Consider the following 16,237-nt stretch of genomic DNA (forward strand, 5'->3'; position numbering starts at 1 on the left):
GTGTCTCAACCCCCCACCCCAGAGGCTGATCCCCAGGGCTGGGACAGGAGCTTCCACAGCCCCAGTGGCCAAGGCATGGCTGTCCTGACACTGCCACAGCACAAGGATACTGCAGCTGGGGAAGGGCACACAAAACCCCCTTTATTGGGGAACTCCTGCCTGTTGGGGGTCCCCAGGCCCCGCGCTTCGCACAGTTCCAGGGCTCACAGCCCTCCTGGGATGGCCAGGGGCAGCCTGGGAGCCGGGTGGGGACAGAGCCAGGCAGAAGGGACAGTTCCAGAGGCCAGTTCCCATCATCCAGCTGGCCACGCTGTCACTGTGCCTTCTTGGAGATGGCTGCAGGCCTCCTGGTCAGCGTGGGGGTGTGCAGTGCCGGAGGTGAGGCCGTGCCGTACCAGAGCTGGAGCAGGACAAATCCGTGGCAGATGTGGAGGGAGAGGGAGCTGCAGACTGTGGAGGGGTATGTGTTCCAGCAGAGCTCAATCACGCCCAGCAGCAGCACCCTGACGCAGAGAAAGACGGGGATTAGCATGAGGGGGACACACACCAGCCCCCCTCGCTCCCACCCCCAGCAGACGGGTGCCCCCTGCCTGGCAGCACATACTTGGGCATGTGGGCCAGCTTGGCGGTCGGGGTGCACCAGAGCAAGTAGGGCAGCGTGTGGAAATACCAGACATAGAACTGGTAGTGCAGGGAACGGCTGCAGCAGATGCCCAGGAAGTTGGAGGAGAAGAGGACGAAGACGATCTGTGCGCTGGCGTTAAGGGGACAAGCGCAGGAGGCTGGAGATCCCACAGCAACTCCCCAGCTGTACAGCACAGCCCCCTCCCCCGGGCCAGGCTGAGCCTGACAGCGCAGCAGGACCAGCAGCCTGCAAACACCAAGCCCAAGGTCTGCCCTGCCTTCTCCCCACCACCTCGCTGCCCGCCCTGCCAAAGGATATTGTTGACGGTCAAGGGAGGGGACGGGTGTTTCCTTTCGGCAGGATCCTTCAGCAGAGCCAGGATGCTCTCTTTGGACCTGAGAGGGGAGCACAAACATCAATCTCAGCTGCTGAAAGTCTCTCCCACGCCAACCTTCCACTGTGAACCACGATGCGTGGGTAGAGAACTTCCCAAAACAGATCGGTAACTCCCCCCCCCTCCTGCCTGCAACCCCAAAATTGCAGCACTGTGGGGGCAGGGCAGTCACTGACCCGTATCTTGGGTCTCACCTGTGCCACCGGTGCAGTGCAAAGAGCCCCAGGCCAGCCAGGTGAGCCAGGAGCAATGTGGCGTGGAAAGCCCGATTCTGGAAAACCTCTTCTGGAAGGAACCGCCAGTTCACCGTCCATTTGAACTGGAACTGGCGGCCCAGGTCGAAGGAGCGTGTCAGGTACCCTACGGGGTTCACCAGCAGGAAGGGCAGCCCCAGAATCACCTGCCAGAGACACACCAGCACCCTCATAGCAGCTGTAAACCAGGTCTGTCACCCCTGCCATCTCCTGAGAACCCCAGCACCACGTGGGCTGACAGGGACCCATGATTAAGATTATTTATCAACCTCCAGCTTGCTGTGTGGGGCCAGCTCAGACGCTGGTGCCAGCATCCACCCACCCAGAGGTCTCCAGCCCCCAGGACAGCCACGCAGGATGCTGCAGGATGGTCTCCGACCCCCTGTCAACGGGGCTGCCAGCCTGCCCCTGCAGCTGACATGAGCAAGAACCCACCTGGAGCAGGGCACAGATGCAGAGCTTGGGGATACAGCCCAGGAGACCGAACCGTTGGAGGAGGAGGAAGAGAAGTCCAGGTGCAAAGAGCAGGATGTTCATCTTCACGGACACAGCCAGGCTGACCAGAATATTGTGTTATTGGTGTGGCTCCCTGCACACCAGCCCAGGCAGCTGCTGGAACGGTCACAGCCTCCTTCCCCGGGGCTGAGCCCACTCCCACACACAGCACACCGTGGAGAGCAGCCCCTGCCCTGCTCACCTGAAGAGGAGGCAGCCCCAGGACCAGCGCTCCTCCAGGAAGAGGTTGATGGCGAGGAAGAGGATGGCCATGGCAACGGGGTCATTAAAGAGCCGCAGGACAAAGATGGAGTGGATGCGGTAGGAGGCACAGCACATGAAGAAGAAAACGTAGGGGGGGACCTTGCAGGGGACAGAGAGACACGTGGGTGGTCAGCAGCCTGTCCTGGACCCCCTGCTGCTGCTCAGCTCCTCCAACCCTCAGCCCCCCGCCATTGTGCCTGGGTGAGGGCTCAGCAGAGCAGGAGAGGCCCCGAGGCAGCCCCTGGGGCTCCAGGCTACCTTGTTGGTTCGGCAGTAGATGCGGAAGACGAGGAGAAGGTTGAGGAGGTAGAGGCCAGCGAAGATGTACTGCGCCAGGCGGATGTCGGTGCCGCGGCCCGTGGCATAGTACAGGCCCAGGAAGATGTACACGAAGCCGGCGGGGTAACTGCACAGAGACGGGAGTGAGGGGCCGGGCTGCCCCCCGGGGCCCCCGGGCGCTCAGCCCCCTAGCACTCACACCAGCGGCCCGGTGTCCCCCTTCAGCTGCGTGTAGTCCAGAGTCCCGTTGGCGAACCCCTCCACCTCCGCCATGTAGGCCTGCCAGTCGATCTCGGTGTCTGCGGGATGGCCGGGGGTCAGGGGGCACCGCGGGGGCTCCCCCGCTCCAGACAGCCCCGCTGCCACCCGAGGCTCCGCGGCTGGGCGGTGTCACCCTGCCAGCGGGAGCCCCCGCGCTGCTCCCCGCCCCAGCGCCGCCCAGCCCGGGGACCAGCTGCCGCCGCCCGGCGAGCCCAACCCCGCCGCCCCGGGCGCGGCCAGGCCGGGCCCCGGCACTCACAGGGGACCCTGCGGATGACCCAGAGGTTGACGCCGCCCTCGGCCAGGCAGAGGCAGGCGGCCACCAGCGACGTGTAGCGGGGCTCCAGCAGCGCCGCCCGCCGCTCCCGCCAGGCCCGCCGCAGCGCCGCCGCCCCCCGCCCCGCCGCCATGGCCGCTCCGCTCCGTGTTTCCGGTCGGAGCGCTTAGGGCGGCGCAACGGCGGAGACCGGAAGCCGCACGTGGGGGCGCGGGCGGCACGTGGCGCCCGGTGCTTCCCGCCCCGGCATGGAGCGGCGGCGCGCGCCCGCCGCCAACCGCCGCTTCCGGCAGCGCCGCTTCTGGGACGCGCTGTACCGGCGGGAGGGCGCCGAGCCCCGGGAGTGGCTGGGGGGGCTGTCCCGCTTCCTCCCGCAGCTGGAGGCCGAGCTGCGCCCCGGTGACCGTATCCTCGTCCTCGGTACGTGCCCGGTGCTGGGGAAGGGCAGGGCGGGAGGGGTTCGGGGTCCCCCCGCTGGATGCGCTGTCGCCGGCCGCGAGGGGGCGGTGCGGCTCCGGGCCGGTGCCGGGGCAGCGCCGCTCCCGGGAGTGCGGGCGGGGGCCGCTATAACCGGCCCGTTAATCCCACCTGAGAGCTGATCCGCCACCGGCCCGGCAGGTTCACCCGCGCCCCCCCGCGCTGGGCAGGCGGGATTAGGCGGGTGTAATCACCGATCCTGTTAGCGGATCAGCTGCCGCCAGCTGCACTTAATAGCCCCCAAATCCGCCCCCCCAGGGATCCCCCGGCCCCCCCGGGAGCGGCTGCTCCCCGTGCCTGCCGCACCGGGGGGGTCCGTGTTCTCCTGGAACCGGGCGGGTGCTGGCCGGGCGGGTGCTGGCCCCCTGAGCCAGCCGTCCCTCTGTCCATCTGTCCAGACCCCCCACCCCTTAATCCTGGGGTTAACCCCCCCCAGATGCTGTGTGCTGCCCTGATTTGCTGGCTCCTGCCCCATCGTGTTGTGGGGGCGAGGAGTGGGGACCCTCTCTAGCTCCCCTGTCTCCTCCTTCCCCACTCATGGCCACCAGTCCCACCTCGCCACACCGTCCAGCCCAAAGCACCCACCTTGGGGGTAATGAAGAGCTAGCCAAGCACTCGTTAATTAGTGACAAGGCTACTGCTCCCTGTCTAGCTGCCCCAGCCTGCCCGCCTGCACCCCTGGGTGGGAGGGAGCAGGGTTGGGGTGCAGGCGGCCCCCCCATGGCCACCCCGAGCTGAGCCGTGTCCCACTCAGGCTGCGGCAACAGCGCCCTGAGCCACGACCTGCACGAGCTGGGCTACACCGACGTCACCAGCATCGACTTCTCCCCCGCCTGCATCGCCGCCATGCGCACCCGCTACGCCCACTGCCCCGGCCTGCGCTGGGCCGTCATGGACATCCGCGCCCTCGCCTTCCCCGACGCCGCCTTCGACGTGGTGCTGGAGAAGGGCACCCTCGACGTGCTGATGGTGGAGGAGACCGACCCGTGGGACGTCTCGCCCCAGGCGGTCGCCTCAATGCACCGGGTGCTGGCAGAGGTACGCGGTGGGGGGAGCTGGGTGGAGGGTGGTTCCCCCCTCCATCTCCTTTTTGGGGTGGGTGAAGGTGCAGAATGTCCCTTTGCCACCCTGCTTCACCACCCTGGCTGGTGCCACATTCTTCGCTGCCCTGCAAAGGGGCACCCAGGGGGGATCCTGGCACCCTTGGGGGTGGTAGACTCCACCTCTGCCACCCCATCACCTTCTCTCCAGGGAGGTGGATGTAGAAGTGTGTCCCTGGGGACCCTTGGTCCTGCTGGGGGACTAGGTGACCCCACCCTCTTTATTTGCACTCTAAATACTAAGGGGTGGCAGCAAAAATGGGTCCCATCCTGGCATGGGTGGCTGTAGGTGCACCTGAAGGTACCCAGAGGGGGCCTGGGGGGACACTCTGAGATAGCCTTGCTTGCCCAGGGCAAGGTGACAACTGTGGGGCTGTGACAAGTCCTCACTGCCCGCCCCCCCCCCGCCTCAGCTTCGATCTCTTAGCTGGAGTCCCCATCATCTGGTCCAGGGTTGCCATGGCAACCCCCGTCAGCATTGACAGGGCCCTGGTGTTGCCACGGGGACGGGCGATGCCTCCGGGCCCTAATTAATTGGCTGCAGAGACAGGGACCGGATTGAACCTGCCCCGCATGGGGGTGTGGGTCCGGCAGCCTCCCCTGCCCCAGGGGAATAACTGCAGGGATAATTAATTGCTTTGCCTGCCCGGCACCCTTGGGTGTGGACACGGGGTGCTGGGAGGGTGCTCGTGGCTACTGCCCCCTTATCCTTTCTTGCCCTCTGAGCCCAGGAGGGAGCAGGACTCCAGGTGCTGTGGGCAGCAGGGCTGTCCTCGCCCCCCCAGGTCCTGCCCTGCCAGCACTGCTGCCTGTCCTTGTCATGCAGCCAAGCAGTGAGGATTTAGCTCTTTTTTTTCCCTTTTTTTTTCCCTTTATAATCCCCTGCTCGATCCCTGCCCTCCCCCAGCATCACTGGGCACCACTGGCCTCCATCCAAGGCTGGTCCCTGTTGTCCTTGTCCCCAGGGGGATTCGCAGGGCATCGCCACCCGCTTGCTGTTTTGCGTGTCTGGCTGTGGCTGACACCCCACTTGTCGTGGCGGGGCTGGGGTCTTCACAGCCTCTTTCCTGCTCTCCTCTGGCGGGGGGGAATTAAGGACCTGAAAATCCACCCCACCTGTGGGGATCCCCCAGGGACAGCCCTGTCCCGGTGATCCTGGGGCGATGGGTCAGTGCCAGAGCGGGGAACAGCCGCTCTTGCCCCCCCGCGCCGGCCAGTGATGGGAAGGTTTCCTGCGCCCGTCTCTAAGCAACGGCCTTTAGAGCTCTATTAACGATGGATGGGATGCAGGATGCCTCTCACTTGGCTCCAGCTGGAGATCCCTGCCTGCCCCCAGGCCTGGGGACCCCCCTTGTCCCTGGGACCCCCCCTCGTGTCCATCAGTTGGGAATCTGCAGGGCCTTTCCAGGATGGTTGCAGCTGGTGCTTTGCTGGAGGGATGCTGAGCTGCGTGCCCAGGGGGATGCAGGGACCTGCATTCCCCTTTTCCTGGCCAAAACCACTACGGTTTGGTTCAAAAGCCCCCACCACAGCTGGGGGGCACATGAGCCACCTTCTCTGTCCCTGTCCCCAGCCAGCTCTGAGCTGGGGAGCTTTCCAACAGGATTAAACCAGAGCTCAGGAACCCCCGCCTTGGCCCCCAGCCCGCTCCCCTGCCACAGTGGCTCTCTGTCCTTGCTGGGGGGTTCTGAGTTGTCCTCACCTGGGGCAGGGAGCTGCTGGGGGGGCTGGCTGCCCGCCTGCCCTGGGCGCTGCCTTTGCATGCCGAGCACGCGAGCGCTGGCCGTAAAAGCCTTTTGACATTGGATAAAGCCAAGCAAGAAAATTGATGTTCTTTTCCATCCTGTTAGTGGGGGCTTAGTTCCAGCGAGGAGAAAATGGTGATTAAAAGGGTCGAGTCCTTTCCCATCCAATTTCCGCCCCCCGCTCAGATTCTGGGTGTTAGGGGGGGTGGTGGTGCTGGGTGCCCTGGGGAGGGGGTGGGTGGGATGAGGATCCCACGTTACTCTTGGGGGGCCCTGTGCCTGAGAGGGTGAAGCTTTTCCCTGCACTAGGGTTGGGTCTCTGTGCTGTCTGCTGTGGATGGGGGTGAAGGGTTTTGGGGTGCAGGGAGAAATGATGCATGGGAACCCCCATTGCCACCAGGCTGTGGGGGGTCTGGGGACATGTCAGAGCCAGAGTGGGGAGGGTAAGATTAGGACAGATTTGGGGGTGCAATGGGAGAGGATGGGGGGGGATCTTTGGCAGATGGTGATGGGGGTCCCTGAAGATGAGGCTGTCCGTGCCAGAGGGGGCGAACCTCACTCTGTCGTCCCCCTGGCTCCATTCCGGGGGTTCTCCTGCCACAGGTGAGCCGGGTGCTGCGCCCAGGGGGCTGCTTCATCTCCATCACCTTCGCCCAGCCCCACTTCCGCAAGCCCCACTACGCACAGGAAGCCTTCAGCTGGTCCCTGCGCCATGTCACCTGCGGGGACGGGGACACCGGCACCTTCCACTACTTCCTCTACATCATGCGCAAGGGGCAGCCCCTGGACCCCAGTGACCTGGCCCTGGGACGCCGGCTGCACCAGCCTCCCCCGCCCCCTGCCCCACCACCAGCCCCTGCCCCCCCGGACGACGATGAGGACTATCTCCTTGCCATCCAGCTGTGACCGGGGCAGGGGGCTTCCCCAGCCTCCCCCTGCCACCCAGTAAAGCCTTAAGCTGCTCCACCCTTGCAGGTGGGGGACTGGAAACCAGTGCATCCCCCCACAGGCTGCCAAGTGATGTGAGTAATGGGAGAAAAGGGGGGGGTTGGCCTCCTCCTGGAGGGCAGCAGGATGCTTGGGAGATGCTGTGCCCCCCCCCCTGCTGCGGCCCTTCCCTTGCCCGGCTGGAGAGCAGCCAGGGCTCCGGGCTTTGCAGCCGGTAATGAAACCAAATCGGGTTTAATTCCACCCATCCATCTTGTGGGGAGCAGCTCCCTCTCTGCCCCCAGCACAGGCAGGAGGCGACTGGGCTGGGGGCAGGATGGGGGTTGCTGGCACTGGGTGCAGGGGGCAGGGCAGGGAACCCCCAGAACAGCCTCCTGGCTGTGGGGATGCACGAGGACACTGTGTCCTTGTCACTCCCCCAGGCTCAGCCAGGCAGTGGGGATTCCAGGCTGGGATGTGCCAGCGCGGAGCTGGGGACGCCATGGGCTGCGTGTGCCTTGTCCCCCTCTCTGCCCACTCCTGGCTGCAGTGACAAACCCGGTGTGCTGTCACACCTGGCCCCTGCCCGCCTTTGCCCAGGGCCAGCAGCGCGGGGACAGGCGTGCCCCCGCGTGCCACCACGGCTGTCTGCGTGCGGGGCCGGTGCGTGGGTGCTGGCGCGGTGGCTGCAGCGGACGTGCAGGTGCTACCAAGGGTGAACTCAGGGGCTGTTTGGGCACCAGTTCTCCGCCCTGGGGTAGGTGATGCTGGGGGGTGCAGAGGGGGCTCCCTCCTCAGAGGGACAGCGGTAACGTACCAAAGCCACCAGGCTGCTGTTTCTGGCAAAAGGTGTAAGTGGGTCAGGCGGTGGCTCCCCCCGTGCTGGGAGCTCGCCAAGGACTCCGGGGTCAGCCCCCCAGCCATGCCACCCGTCCCGCAGGCACCCCGAAAACCAGATGGCGACAGGGAGGGACAGAAAGGAGCAGCAGCTGCCGGCCTCGCCTCAGTACATGAATGTATTTTATTCATCGCATTTTGTTCACCAGTACAGTGAAAAATGGCATTTAAATTTACAATGGATCATTCGTAGAACATAATGACACAAGTATCTTTTTTTTTTTTCTTTTTTTTTTCTTGGTTTTGTTTTTTGTTTGGTGGGTTTTTCTGTTTTGTTTGTTGTTTTGTTTATTTATTTATATTTTTTTTGCGTTGTCTCGATAAATGCCACTTGTAGGTTATTGAAAAAGATGATGAGTTTCTCATGCACATCAGACCCCCCCCGAGAAGCTTCTTAAAAAATAAAATTAAATTAAAGTACAAAATTAAAAACAACGACTCAGGCCAGTCCCTGCCCTCCCCTTTCCCTCCCCTGGCCCCGCCGCCCTCGGGCAAGGGGCAGCGCCGGGACCCCCCGGCACCCACAGCCGGCCCTGGTGGGCTCAGCCCCGGCGCTGCCGGGGGGGACTGCGGTGGCCGATGGTGCTGCCAAACCCTCTGGCTGGTCCTGCTGCTGGTGGGGAGGGGTCAGGCTGGGGGTCCCCGTTCCCCTCCCCACACCTTTAGCTTTCCTCATGATCCCTCCATCTTTCTGTTCCCCCCCCTTTATTCTTCCCCCTCGGTTTTTTCTTCTTTTTTTTTCTTTTTTTTTCTTATGGAAAAAAATATGAACCGTTTGTTTGTTTGTTTGTTTTTCCCCGATGTGGTTACTTCGACATCTCGACGTCAGCAGATCGTTTTTAACAAAGATTCGGATATAAAAATACAAATATGAGGAGTTTCTGTTTTAAAAAGAAGCGTGCCGGAGTGGTGGGGCTGACCCTCGGCCCCAGGACCGGGCGCTCGGGCCACCAAGCTCATGCAAAAAACGATGGAGCAAAAAATGTCTCTGGACAGCAGCGCTCCCCCCCCCACCCCACTCGTGGGGCCGGAGCCGCCCCGGCGTGTGCGGGACCCCCCGCCAAGGAGGATGGGGGGGACACACCGTGGAGCCCCCCCCCGGGAGGAGGGGGGTCTTTCCGCAGGGTGGGGGGGCTCGGCGGGTTGTCCCATCCCCGGGGGAGGCGGAGGGGTAAAGTGCATGGCTCGGGGGGGGGTGGTGGTGGCCGCAGAGCCCCCCCCACCCCCGGGGCGGGGAGGGGGGCACGGGCATGGCCTCCCCCCTCCCGGTCGGTGTCCAGCCAGCATGCAGGGCCGGGCGGGCTGGAGCAGGGCTCGGCCTGCGGGTCCTGGCGGCGGGTCCCGGCTTTACACCCCCGGCGGCGACTTCTCCGTCATGCCCTTGAGCACCTCGTCTATCCGGTCATCCTCGATCACCACTGCGGGGACAGGCGGGGAGGGGGGAGCGTGGGCGAGGGGACGTGCACAGCCTCTGCCCCCCGACACCTACTCACCACCCGGAAAAGCTCCAGATGTGCCCCCCGCATGGTGGGGCAAATGGGGGCAGGTGGGTGCAATGGGGACGGGGAGAGGATCACCCCCCAGCTCAGCACCGCACCCCCCCGCAGCCAGCCGGCCGCCTCTGGATGGGTGGTTTGGGAAGGGGGGGCAGGAAAGACTAGGAAGGACCCTCCCCTCTTCTCTGCGGCAGGCGCTGATGAGAGCAACAGGACTGGAATGGGTAATGACCCAGCGGGGGGAGCACCGCCAGCTCGGCGGGGGTGGCAGCCAGACCCCGGTCAGCATCACCCGCTGCGCAGGACACCCCCCCACACATCGGCATCACTGTCAGGGGAGCCGGACAGCCCCCCCACCTCTGCTATCAGCATGGAAGGCTGCACAGACCCCCACCATCGGCATCACCATGGGGGGCTGGACAGCATCACCCTCCAGACAGACCCCCGACCCATCAGCATCACCCGCTGAGCAGTCCCCCCATCAGCATCACCAGCGGGAGGCTGGACAGACCCCATCAGCATCACCATCAGGGGACTACAGAGACCCCCCCCACACACACATCAACAGCACCGGCTGAGCAGATCACCCCCCATCACCATCACTGTCAGAGGTGGTGGACAGATCTGTCCTGCCACCAGCATCACTACCAGGGTGCTCAGCAATCCCCCCCCATCACCACCCTGAGGGCAGATTGGCCACATCTCCTCGCCCCCCCATTCCCAGCATCACCGGGGGAACAGCCAGATCCCCCCAACACCACCAAGGGGGAACTGGCCCTCACATCACCCCCAGGTGGGTCTGCTAGACCCAGCCACCACCACTGCAAAGGGGGCAGGTGGAGCAGGCAGCAGCTCATCGCCCGTCGGGGCTGGGGTGCATTTGTTTTGAGGGGGCTTTGCCCCCCCCTTTTGCCCCTGCAGCTCAAGAAGGGGTGTTTGCCTATGTGCCCCCCCAAGCATGTGGGATGGGGGCTGCAGGGAAGGTGGGGGCCATTCTCAGGGGTCCCCAAAGCATCGGGGAGGATTGATAGTGACAGATCAGGGTGCAGACGAGGTGGGGGCATTTATTTGGGTCCTGATTGAAGCAGAGAAGCTGCTGATGGGGGTCTCTGCGGCAGGCAGTAAAGCGGGGGGGGCATGCAGGTTCACGGAGTCCTGGGGGGACAGTAAACCGCGGGGGAGGATGTTTGTTGATCAGCATCGCCGGTGGCTGTTGATGGGGGTCTCTGCGGCAGGCAGAAATGTGGAGGGAGAGAGGTTTATGGGGCAGTAGGGGCTGTTCCTGGTGATGCTGGGGGGGGGCTTGTTTATAGGGATGATATGGGGGAAGTCCAAGGGGATGTGGAGGCAATCCCAGGGGTGCTGAGGAGTGTTTCCTGGGGGGTTCCAGGGGCATTTGTAGATGTGCTGGGGCAGCCCCAGGGATGCCTGAGGATAGTCCCGGGGGCAGCCCCAGGCTGCAGGGCATGTGGGGCAGTGCTGGGGGACAGCACTGGTGTCTGGGGATGGGGGGGCCTGCGGTTCTAGGGCAGTGCTGGGTGCCAGTTGCAGACCTGGGTGTCCCAGAGATGCTGGGGGGCAGTACTGCAAATGATGTGGGGCAGAGCTGGAAATTCTGGGGTTGCCAGGAGCAGTGTTGGGGATATTGGGGGGCAGAGCCGGGGATGCTGTGGGACAGTGCCGGGGGTGCCAGGGGACAGTGCTGGGATGCAAGGCAGATCCGGGAGTCCCAGGGATGTTGTGGGGCAATGACGATGGTGCTGGGGGGGCAGTGCCAGGAATGCACCAGCCAGTAGCGGGGATGTAAGGGCAGAATCGAGGGTCCTGAGGATGCTGTGGGTCGGCGCTTGGGGATGCCAGGGCCAGTACAGGGGATGCCGGGGGGCAGCATCGGGGACGCTGTAGGGCAGATCCAGGGGTCCCGGGGCACAGCCGGGGATGGAAAGGCAGATCCGGGGATCCCGGGAATGCCGTGGGGCAGAGCCAGGAATGCAAGGACAGATCCGAGGGTCCGGAGGATGCTGTGGGGCGGCGCTGGGGATGCAAGAGCCAGTGCCGGGGATGCCGCAGGGCAGATGTGGGGGTCCCAGGGATGCCGTGGGGCAGCGCCGGCGATGCCGTGGGGCTGAGGTGGGGGTCGGGGCGGGTAGAGGCGACGGGGTCGGGCGGTACCTCTCTTGGCGCGGCCGATCTGTCCCAGCTTGGGGGGCCGCTTGCCCTGGTTGCCCGCGAAGAAGGCGTTGGTGTCCTGCAGGCGGCAGCTGAAGGGCAGCTCCCCCGCCTCGGGCTCGGCGCCGTAGCGACCCACCTTGTCCTCGCCGTAGGGCAGCACCTGCGACATGGCGGGGCCGAGCGGGCCGAGCCGCGCCGCGCCGAGCCGGGAGCCGGTCTGCGGCGGCGGCGGCGGCGGCGGGGAGGAAACCCGGGCGGAAGGATGAAGTCATGCATCCGGGGGGAGCGGGGACCCCCCCGGCGGGGGGCGGCTCCGGAGCGCCGCGGCCCGGCACGGCACGGCCGGGACAGTGACGGGGACCCCCGCCACCGGTGCTCGGTGCCCGGCCGGTTGGGATGGGGGGACCCCAGCCCTTGCCCCATCCCCAGTGCAGGCTGGTCCCCGCCCCGCAACATTGCCGGGGTGGTTGCCCCAAATTTGAGGTGCCCCTAAACACGGGGTGCCCCTGTGGGGTGGGGAGCCCTTGGCACAGCCGGATACCCCTGTGTGAGACAGCTGAGGACCACCAGGCACACCCGGGCCCTCCTTCAGCGCACTGAGTTGATGCCGAACAGACCCCCCAACACCCTGCTCTGGTGCCCCAGCCCACCCCAAGCACCCCAGCCCAGCTCACAGCCTCCTGCAGCCTGGCAGGCTCAAGCCCCGCCGAGCCCAACGCAGCTCCCATCCCAGGTCTCCCCACCCAGGCTGCCCCCAGCCCCCGTTGTGACCCTTGCCCAACACCCATCCAGGCATCCCCTCTCACAGCCCGCCCAGTGTTGGGTTCCCCACTGGGAGCCACACCAGTCCTGCCCAGCCCCTGCCAGTCCCCTTGGTCCCCCATGTGTGGGTCCCTGCACACACATGTGCATGTGTATGTACACCTGTGCCCCTTTGTGAGTATTTGTGGGGCTGTGAGGGGCACATGTGATTCTGCAGGTGCCCGTGAGCGTGGCTACATAGGGGCTGTGCCCCAGGATGCCCCTCGCCCTGTGATTTGGTTCTTCTCTGGGGGCTTTCTGCAGAGAAGGGGAATCTGCCATGGGCCAGTGAGGAGAAACCCACAAGAGCAGCCTCAGTGCCTCCCCAGAGCCCCATTTGTGTCCTTTCTGCACAGCACTGCCCCAGAGCCACCCTGGCCCTTTCTTCCTACATTTTCCATTGTCAGGACAGTGATTGTATTTATTGGCATTAATGGCCCTGAGTGTCTTCACCTGGGAACCCCCTTCCTAGTCACCTGGGGCTGGGGTGCTATTTAACCCAAGGCTGGGTCTTCTGCTTATTGTATGAGCTGTGGGTCCAGCCCTGGATTTGGGAATGACTGATGATGATGGCAGCAGTGACAATGATGGCTGGTGAGACCCACCCTGTCACAGGGAAGCCCTGTTCCTGCTGCTACCTCACATCCAGGCCCCACTGCTCATGTGGGTGTTCTGGGTTCAGCAAAGCCAGAGCCCTGCATGGCAGCAGCACTTGCCAGCCCTGCACCATGAGAATTTCCCTGTGTACGTCTTGAGAGAGCACGAGTGGGGCTTTACAGTCAGCCCTGTGGTCTGTCTCTCCATGGCAGCATCTCCATGGCCTGAGATCCTGTTGAAAGGCGCTACAGAAGAGTTATCAGCCTGACTGGGCCATGCGAGAGGGCAGGTACTTCTATTTTGGGGAGGCTCAGCTTTGCCTTTCCCTCTGTGCTGGGCTCTGCAGAGCACTGGTCCTGGCTGTCCTCTTCCAGAGCAGAGATGGGGAGGGACAGGGCAGCGGTGCCTGCTCTCTGCTGGCAAGGCAGTGCAGTTATTCCTGCCTTTGCTGGGGAACCAGCTTGAACTTTTTCATGTGATGGCTTTTGCTCCTGCAAAAAGTGCCTGGGAAAATAGGCAAGAGGCCCACGCTGAGATGTGCCCTGCTTTTCCCATTGCTGAGCCCACGTGCCACTGCCCGTGGGCAGGGACAGACAGGCCGTGGCACACACGGGGTGGGGGGTGAGTGAGAAGAGGAGCAGATGGGCTGTGTGGGATGTGAGCAGGGCTGGTGCTGCACTCCAGGAGAGTTTTCAGCCCAGGGAGAGGCTGCAGAGGGGTCACCCTGGGAATGGCCCCACTTAACCCGCATCTGTACAGTGCCTTACACCCAGGGGAGCTGCTTGGGTGTGGGGGAGCTCTGTGGGGCTGGTTGAGGTTTGGGGGTGTGGGAGGGACCCTCCACCCAGCCCAGGCAGCAGGAGGGCTGGATTTGTGCCAGCACAGCTGGGCTGCAGGTAGGACAGAGCAGCGCTGTGGCTCTAAGCACTGCATCTCCTTGGGACACCTCTAGTCTTGGGCTCCCCTAGGTTGTGCACCCCTGTGAGGGGTGAGGAGGTATCAGGGACCTGAATGTGGGGGTGTGGGCACGGGGGTGCAGGAGGCACCCCCCATCCCCTGCCAGTTCATGTTGCATCTTCATGGTGAGCTGGACCGCAGGCCCTCCTTCCCTTGGCTCTCATCCCACCTTCGTTATCCGCCTTTTCACAGCCACGTAATCTCCTTTATCGCTTCCTTTGCAGCCTTTTGTCCGACACAAAGCCCGCTCCAGCAGGAAGAAGGAGCTGTGGGAGTGCAAAGCAGGTGGCTCTTCCTGCCCTCCTTCCTTAAACCCAGGACACCTTGCAGGTGATGTAAGGGCTGGGGGCTGACTGTGACCCCCCCAGGGTGGATATGGGGCCAGCCAGGGGGCACACAGCCAGGCTCCCAGCCACAATGGGGATGGTGATGGACATCACGTTGCATTACCTGGCCTCAGGTGATGATCCGGGAGCCCACCTATGCCTGCCATCACCCAGCCCCACGGGTGGAGGCTGCCCCTGACCCCTGCTCCCTTGGTGGGGATTCAGGTGCTGGCTCTGGGTGCTTTGATGGACGTGAGGGGTTTCCCTGTGCTTCAAGTGCTTTTCCCTGGTGCTTCAAGTAGTTTTACAGTGGAGAAACACCCTATGTGTGCACAAGCAGCTTGTGGTGGGACATGTCCTGCTACGGTTGTGCTGGGAGCCCCGGGCAGCAAAAGCTGGGCTGGGTGGGAGCACCTGGTGGTCCCCAAGGCCTGGCAGGGACAGGGTTGGTGGCCTTGGCAGCTGGATGCCACATGCTTCAGAGGAGGCAGGGGGCATCAGACACCAGATCCAAGCCTTTCTCTGGTGCAGGTTTGGGAGCCCATCAGTGCTGTCACCCAGGGCTGGGGACACCAGGGCTGGCCCCACAGGGCTGGGGGCTGTGGAGGCGTGCCTGGAGGCTGGCTCTGGTGCCTCCATCTGTGCTGCTTCCAGCCCTGCCAAGAAACGTGAAATGGCACTTCTGCTCCACGGTGGTGGCAGCCGCGGCCCAGGGGGGACTCTCCGAGCACCTGCTGCTGGCACCGCACGCGGCAGCCGTGCTGGGGGGGAGCCCAGGGCAAGCACAGGACAGCAGCATGGTCCCTGCAGCTGGTGATGGGGGAAGATGAGGCCAAAAAGCCCTCCCGGGAGGGAAAGCACCTTTCCCAGGGAGGAAAGGCTGAAGCCTTTGCAGGAGGAAGGGGACCAGCCAGCAGGTTGTCACTGGTGAAATGAGTTTGTCTTGGCACACAGCCTGGCTTTGGGAAGAGGGTGCTCCCGAGGGGCTCAGATTGTAAGTCTGAGCAGATGGAAGGGGGATGGCAGTGTCCCCATCCCTCACACGAGCTGCCCAGGGCACAGCTGCGATGCTACGGCTGCATCTGAGCAGATGGGGCACCCTCTGCTGCCCGGGGCAGGGGCTTCACGGAGGGTCCCCTGCGCAAACCTGGAGCCCAGGGGAGCAGAAAAGAGGGGGAGGCTGACCCTGGGCAGGGGGGTGGAAACAGCCCTGCTGGGGTGTGAGGCTCCATCCTCGTCTGTCACCACATCTCTGGTTACCATGACAACAGACAGGGAGGCAGGTGGGAGTGGGTTGGCAGCCCTGGGGGTGCAGGTGGGGGCCATGGACTGTCACCTGGCAGGGATGGGGGGGCAGCTGCAGGACGCCTGGGTCCCTCTTGGGCCCTGTATGGTGGGGAGGGAGGCTGGGCAGGGTTCAGCCTGCACACTCTGAGCTCCCTGCTATCCTGCTCCGGACCAAAATTCCCTGGGCAGGGGACAGAGTGGGTTCATCTAGGGGCACAGGCGCTGCGGCATGGCCGGGCAGCCCCTGTGCTGGCCGGTTTGGCGCAGAGAGGCTCTGGCTGGTGCTGAGCTGAGCAGTTGAGTCACGCTGCTGCCCCAAGCACTGCCAGACAGGGCTGCTTGGTGGGGACTGTGTGCTCAGGCCACCCTGGGGCTGGTGGCCTCCCGGGGTGGCAGAGACCCAAAGCAGGGGGTATAGGGTAGGGCTGTGCCCCAGCTCATGGTGGTACCCTCCCCATGTTCCTCCAGCACAGGGGATGTGTCCCCTGCCCCAGGCACCCCCAGCACATGTGGGGACAGAGGGGAGTGGGTGGCTGCAGGTCCCTCTGCCACTGTCCCTGTCCCCAGCTGGCTGCCAGGCCCCAAGGAACGAGGTGAGCAGTCTTG

At 64.2% G+C, this 16,237-nt stretch overlaps 3 protein-coding genes across 3 annotated transcripts; 1 reads left to right on the plus strand and 2 right to left on the minus strand.

Moving 5' to 3' along the window:
- Positions 1-116: 116 nt before the first annotated feature.
- ALG3 (ALG3 alpha-1,3- mannosyltransferase) lies at positions 117-3,010 on the minus strand. The gene is made up of 9 exons (XM_065073717.1): positions 2,832-3,010; positions 2,511-2,610; positions 2,291-2,438; positions 1,971-2,131; positions 1,709-1,829; positions 1,214-1,419; positions 943-1,020; positions 605-748; positions 117-503 (listed from the first exon to the last, which is right to left on the minus strand). Exons 1-9 carry the CDS (start codon positions 2,980-2,982, stop codon positions 314-316), a joined length of 1,299 nt encoding a protein of 432 aa, XP_064929789.1. The 5' UTR covers positions 2,983-3,010; the 3' UTR covers positions 117-313.
- Positions 3,011-3,046: 36 nt separating this feature from the next.
- EEF1AKMT4 (EEF1A lysine methyltransferase 4) lies at positions 3,047-8,430 on the plus strand. Its single transcript, XM_065073724.1, has 3 exons — positions 3,047-3,269; positions 4,081-4,364; positions 6,775-8,430. Exons 1-3 carry the CDS (start codon positions 3,098-3,100, stop codon positions 7,075-7,077), a joined length of 759 nt encoding a protein of 252 aa, XP_064929796.1. The 5' UTR covers positions 3,047-3,097; the 3' UTR covers positions 7,078-8,430.
- On the minus strand, positions 8,101-11,928 carry CAMK2N2 (calcium/calmodulin dependent protein kinase II inhibitor 2). Its single transcript, XM_065073733.1, has 2 exons — positions 11,664-11,928; positions 8,101-9,413 (listed from the first exon to the last, which is right to left on the minus strand). Exons 1-2 carry the CDS (start codon positions 11,830-11,832, stop codon positions 9,343-9,345), a joined length of 240 nt encoding a protein of 79 aa, XP_064929805.1. The 5' UTR covers positions 11,833-11,928; the 3' UTR covers positions 8,101-9,342.
- Between the last annotated feature and the right edge of the window lie 4,309 nt (positions 11,929-16,237).

The sequence above is a fragment of the Columba livia genome, chromosome 9 (assembly GCF_036013475.1).
Source record: "Columba livia isolate bColLiv1 breed racing homer chromosome 9, bColLiv1.pat.W.v2, whole genome shotgun sequence".
In the NCBI taxonomy this organism is placed as follows: Eukaryota; Metazoa; Chordata; class Aves; order Columbiformes; family Columbidae; genus Columba; species Columba livia.

Excerpts from the sequence above, each read along its gene's own strand:
- ALG3 (XM_065073717.1), bottom strand. The coding sequence starts at position 2,982 with ATGGCGGCGGGGCGGGGGGCGGCGGCGCTGCGGCGGGCCTGGCGGGAG. Across the intron at positions 749-942 it reads CCTCCCTTGACCGTCAACAA|GATCGTCTTCGTCCTCTTCT; the intron begins TATCCTTTGGCA and ends CGCCAGCGCACA. Across the intron at positions 504-604 it reads AAGCTGGCCCACATGCCCAA|GGTGCTGCTGCTGGGCGTGA; the intron begins GTATGTGCTGCC and ends TCTCTGCGTCAG.
- EEF1AKMT4 (XM_065073724.1), top strand. The coding sequence starts at position 3,098 with ATGGAGCGGCGGCGCGCGCCCGCCGCCAACCGCCGCTTCCGGCAGCGC. Across the intron at positions 3,270-4,080 it reads TGACCGTATCCTCGTCCTCG|GCTGCGGCAACAGCGCCCTG; the intron begins GTACGTGCCCGG and ends TGTCCCACTCAG. Across the intron at positions 4,365-6,774 it reads TGCACCGGGTGCTGGCAGAG|GTGAGCCGGGTGCTGCGCCC; the intron begins GTACGCGGTGGG and ends CTCCTGCCACAG.
- CAMK2N2 (XM_065073733.1), bottom strand. The coding sequence starts at position 11,832 with ATGTCGCAGGTGCTGCCCTACGGCGAGGACAAGGTGGGTCGCTACGGC. Across the intron at positions 9,414-11,663 it reads GATCGGCCGCGCCAAGAGAG|TGGTGATCGAGGATGACCGG; the intron begins GTACCGCCCGAC and ends CTGTCCCCGCAG.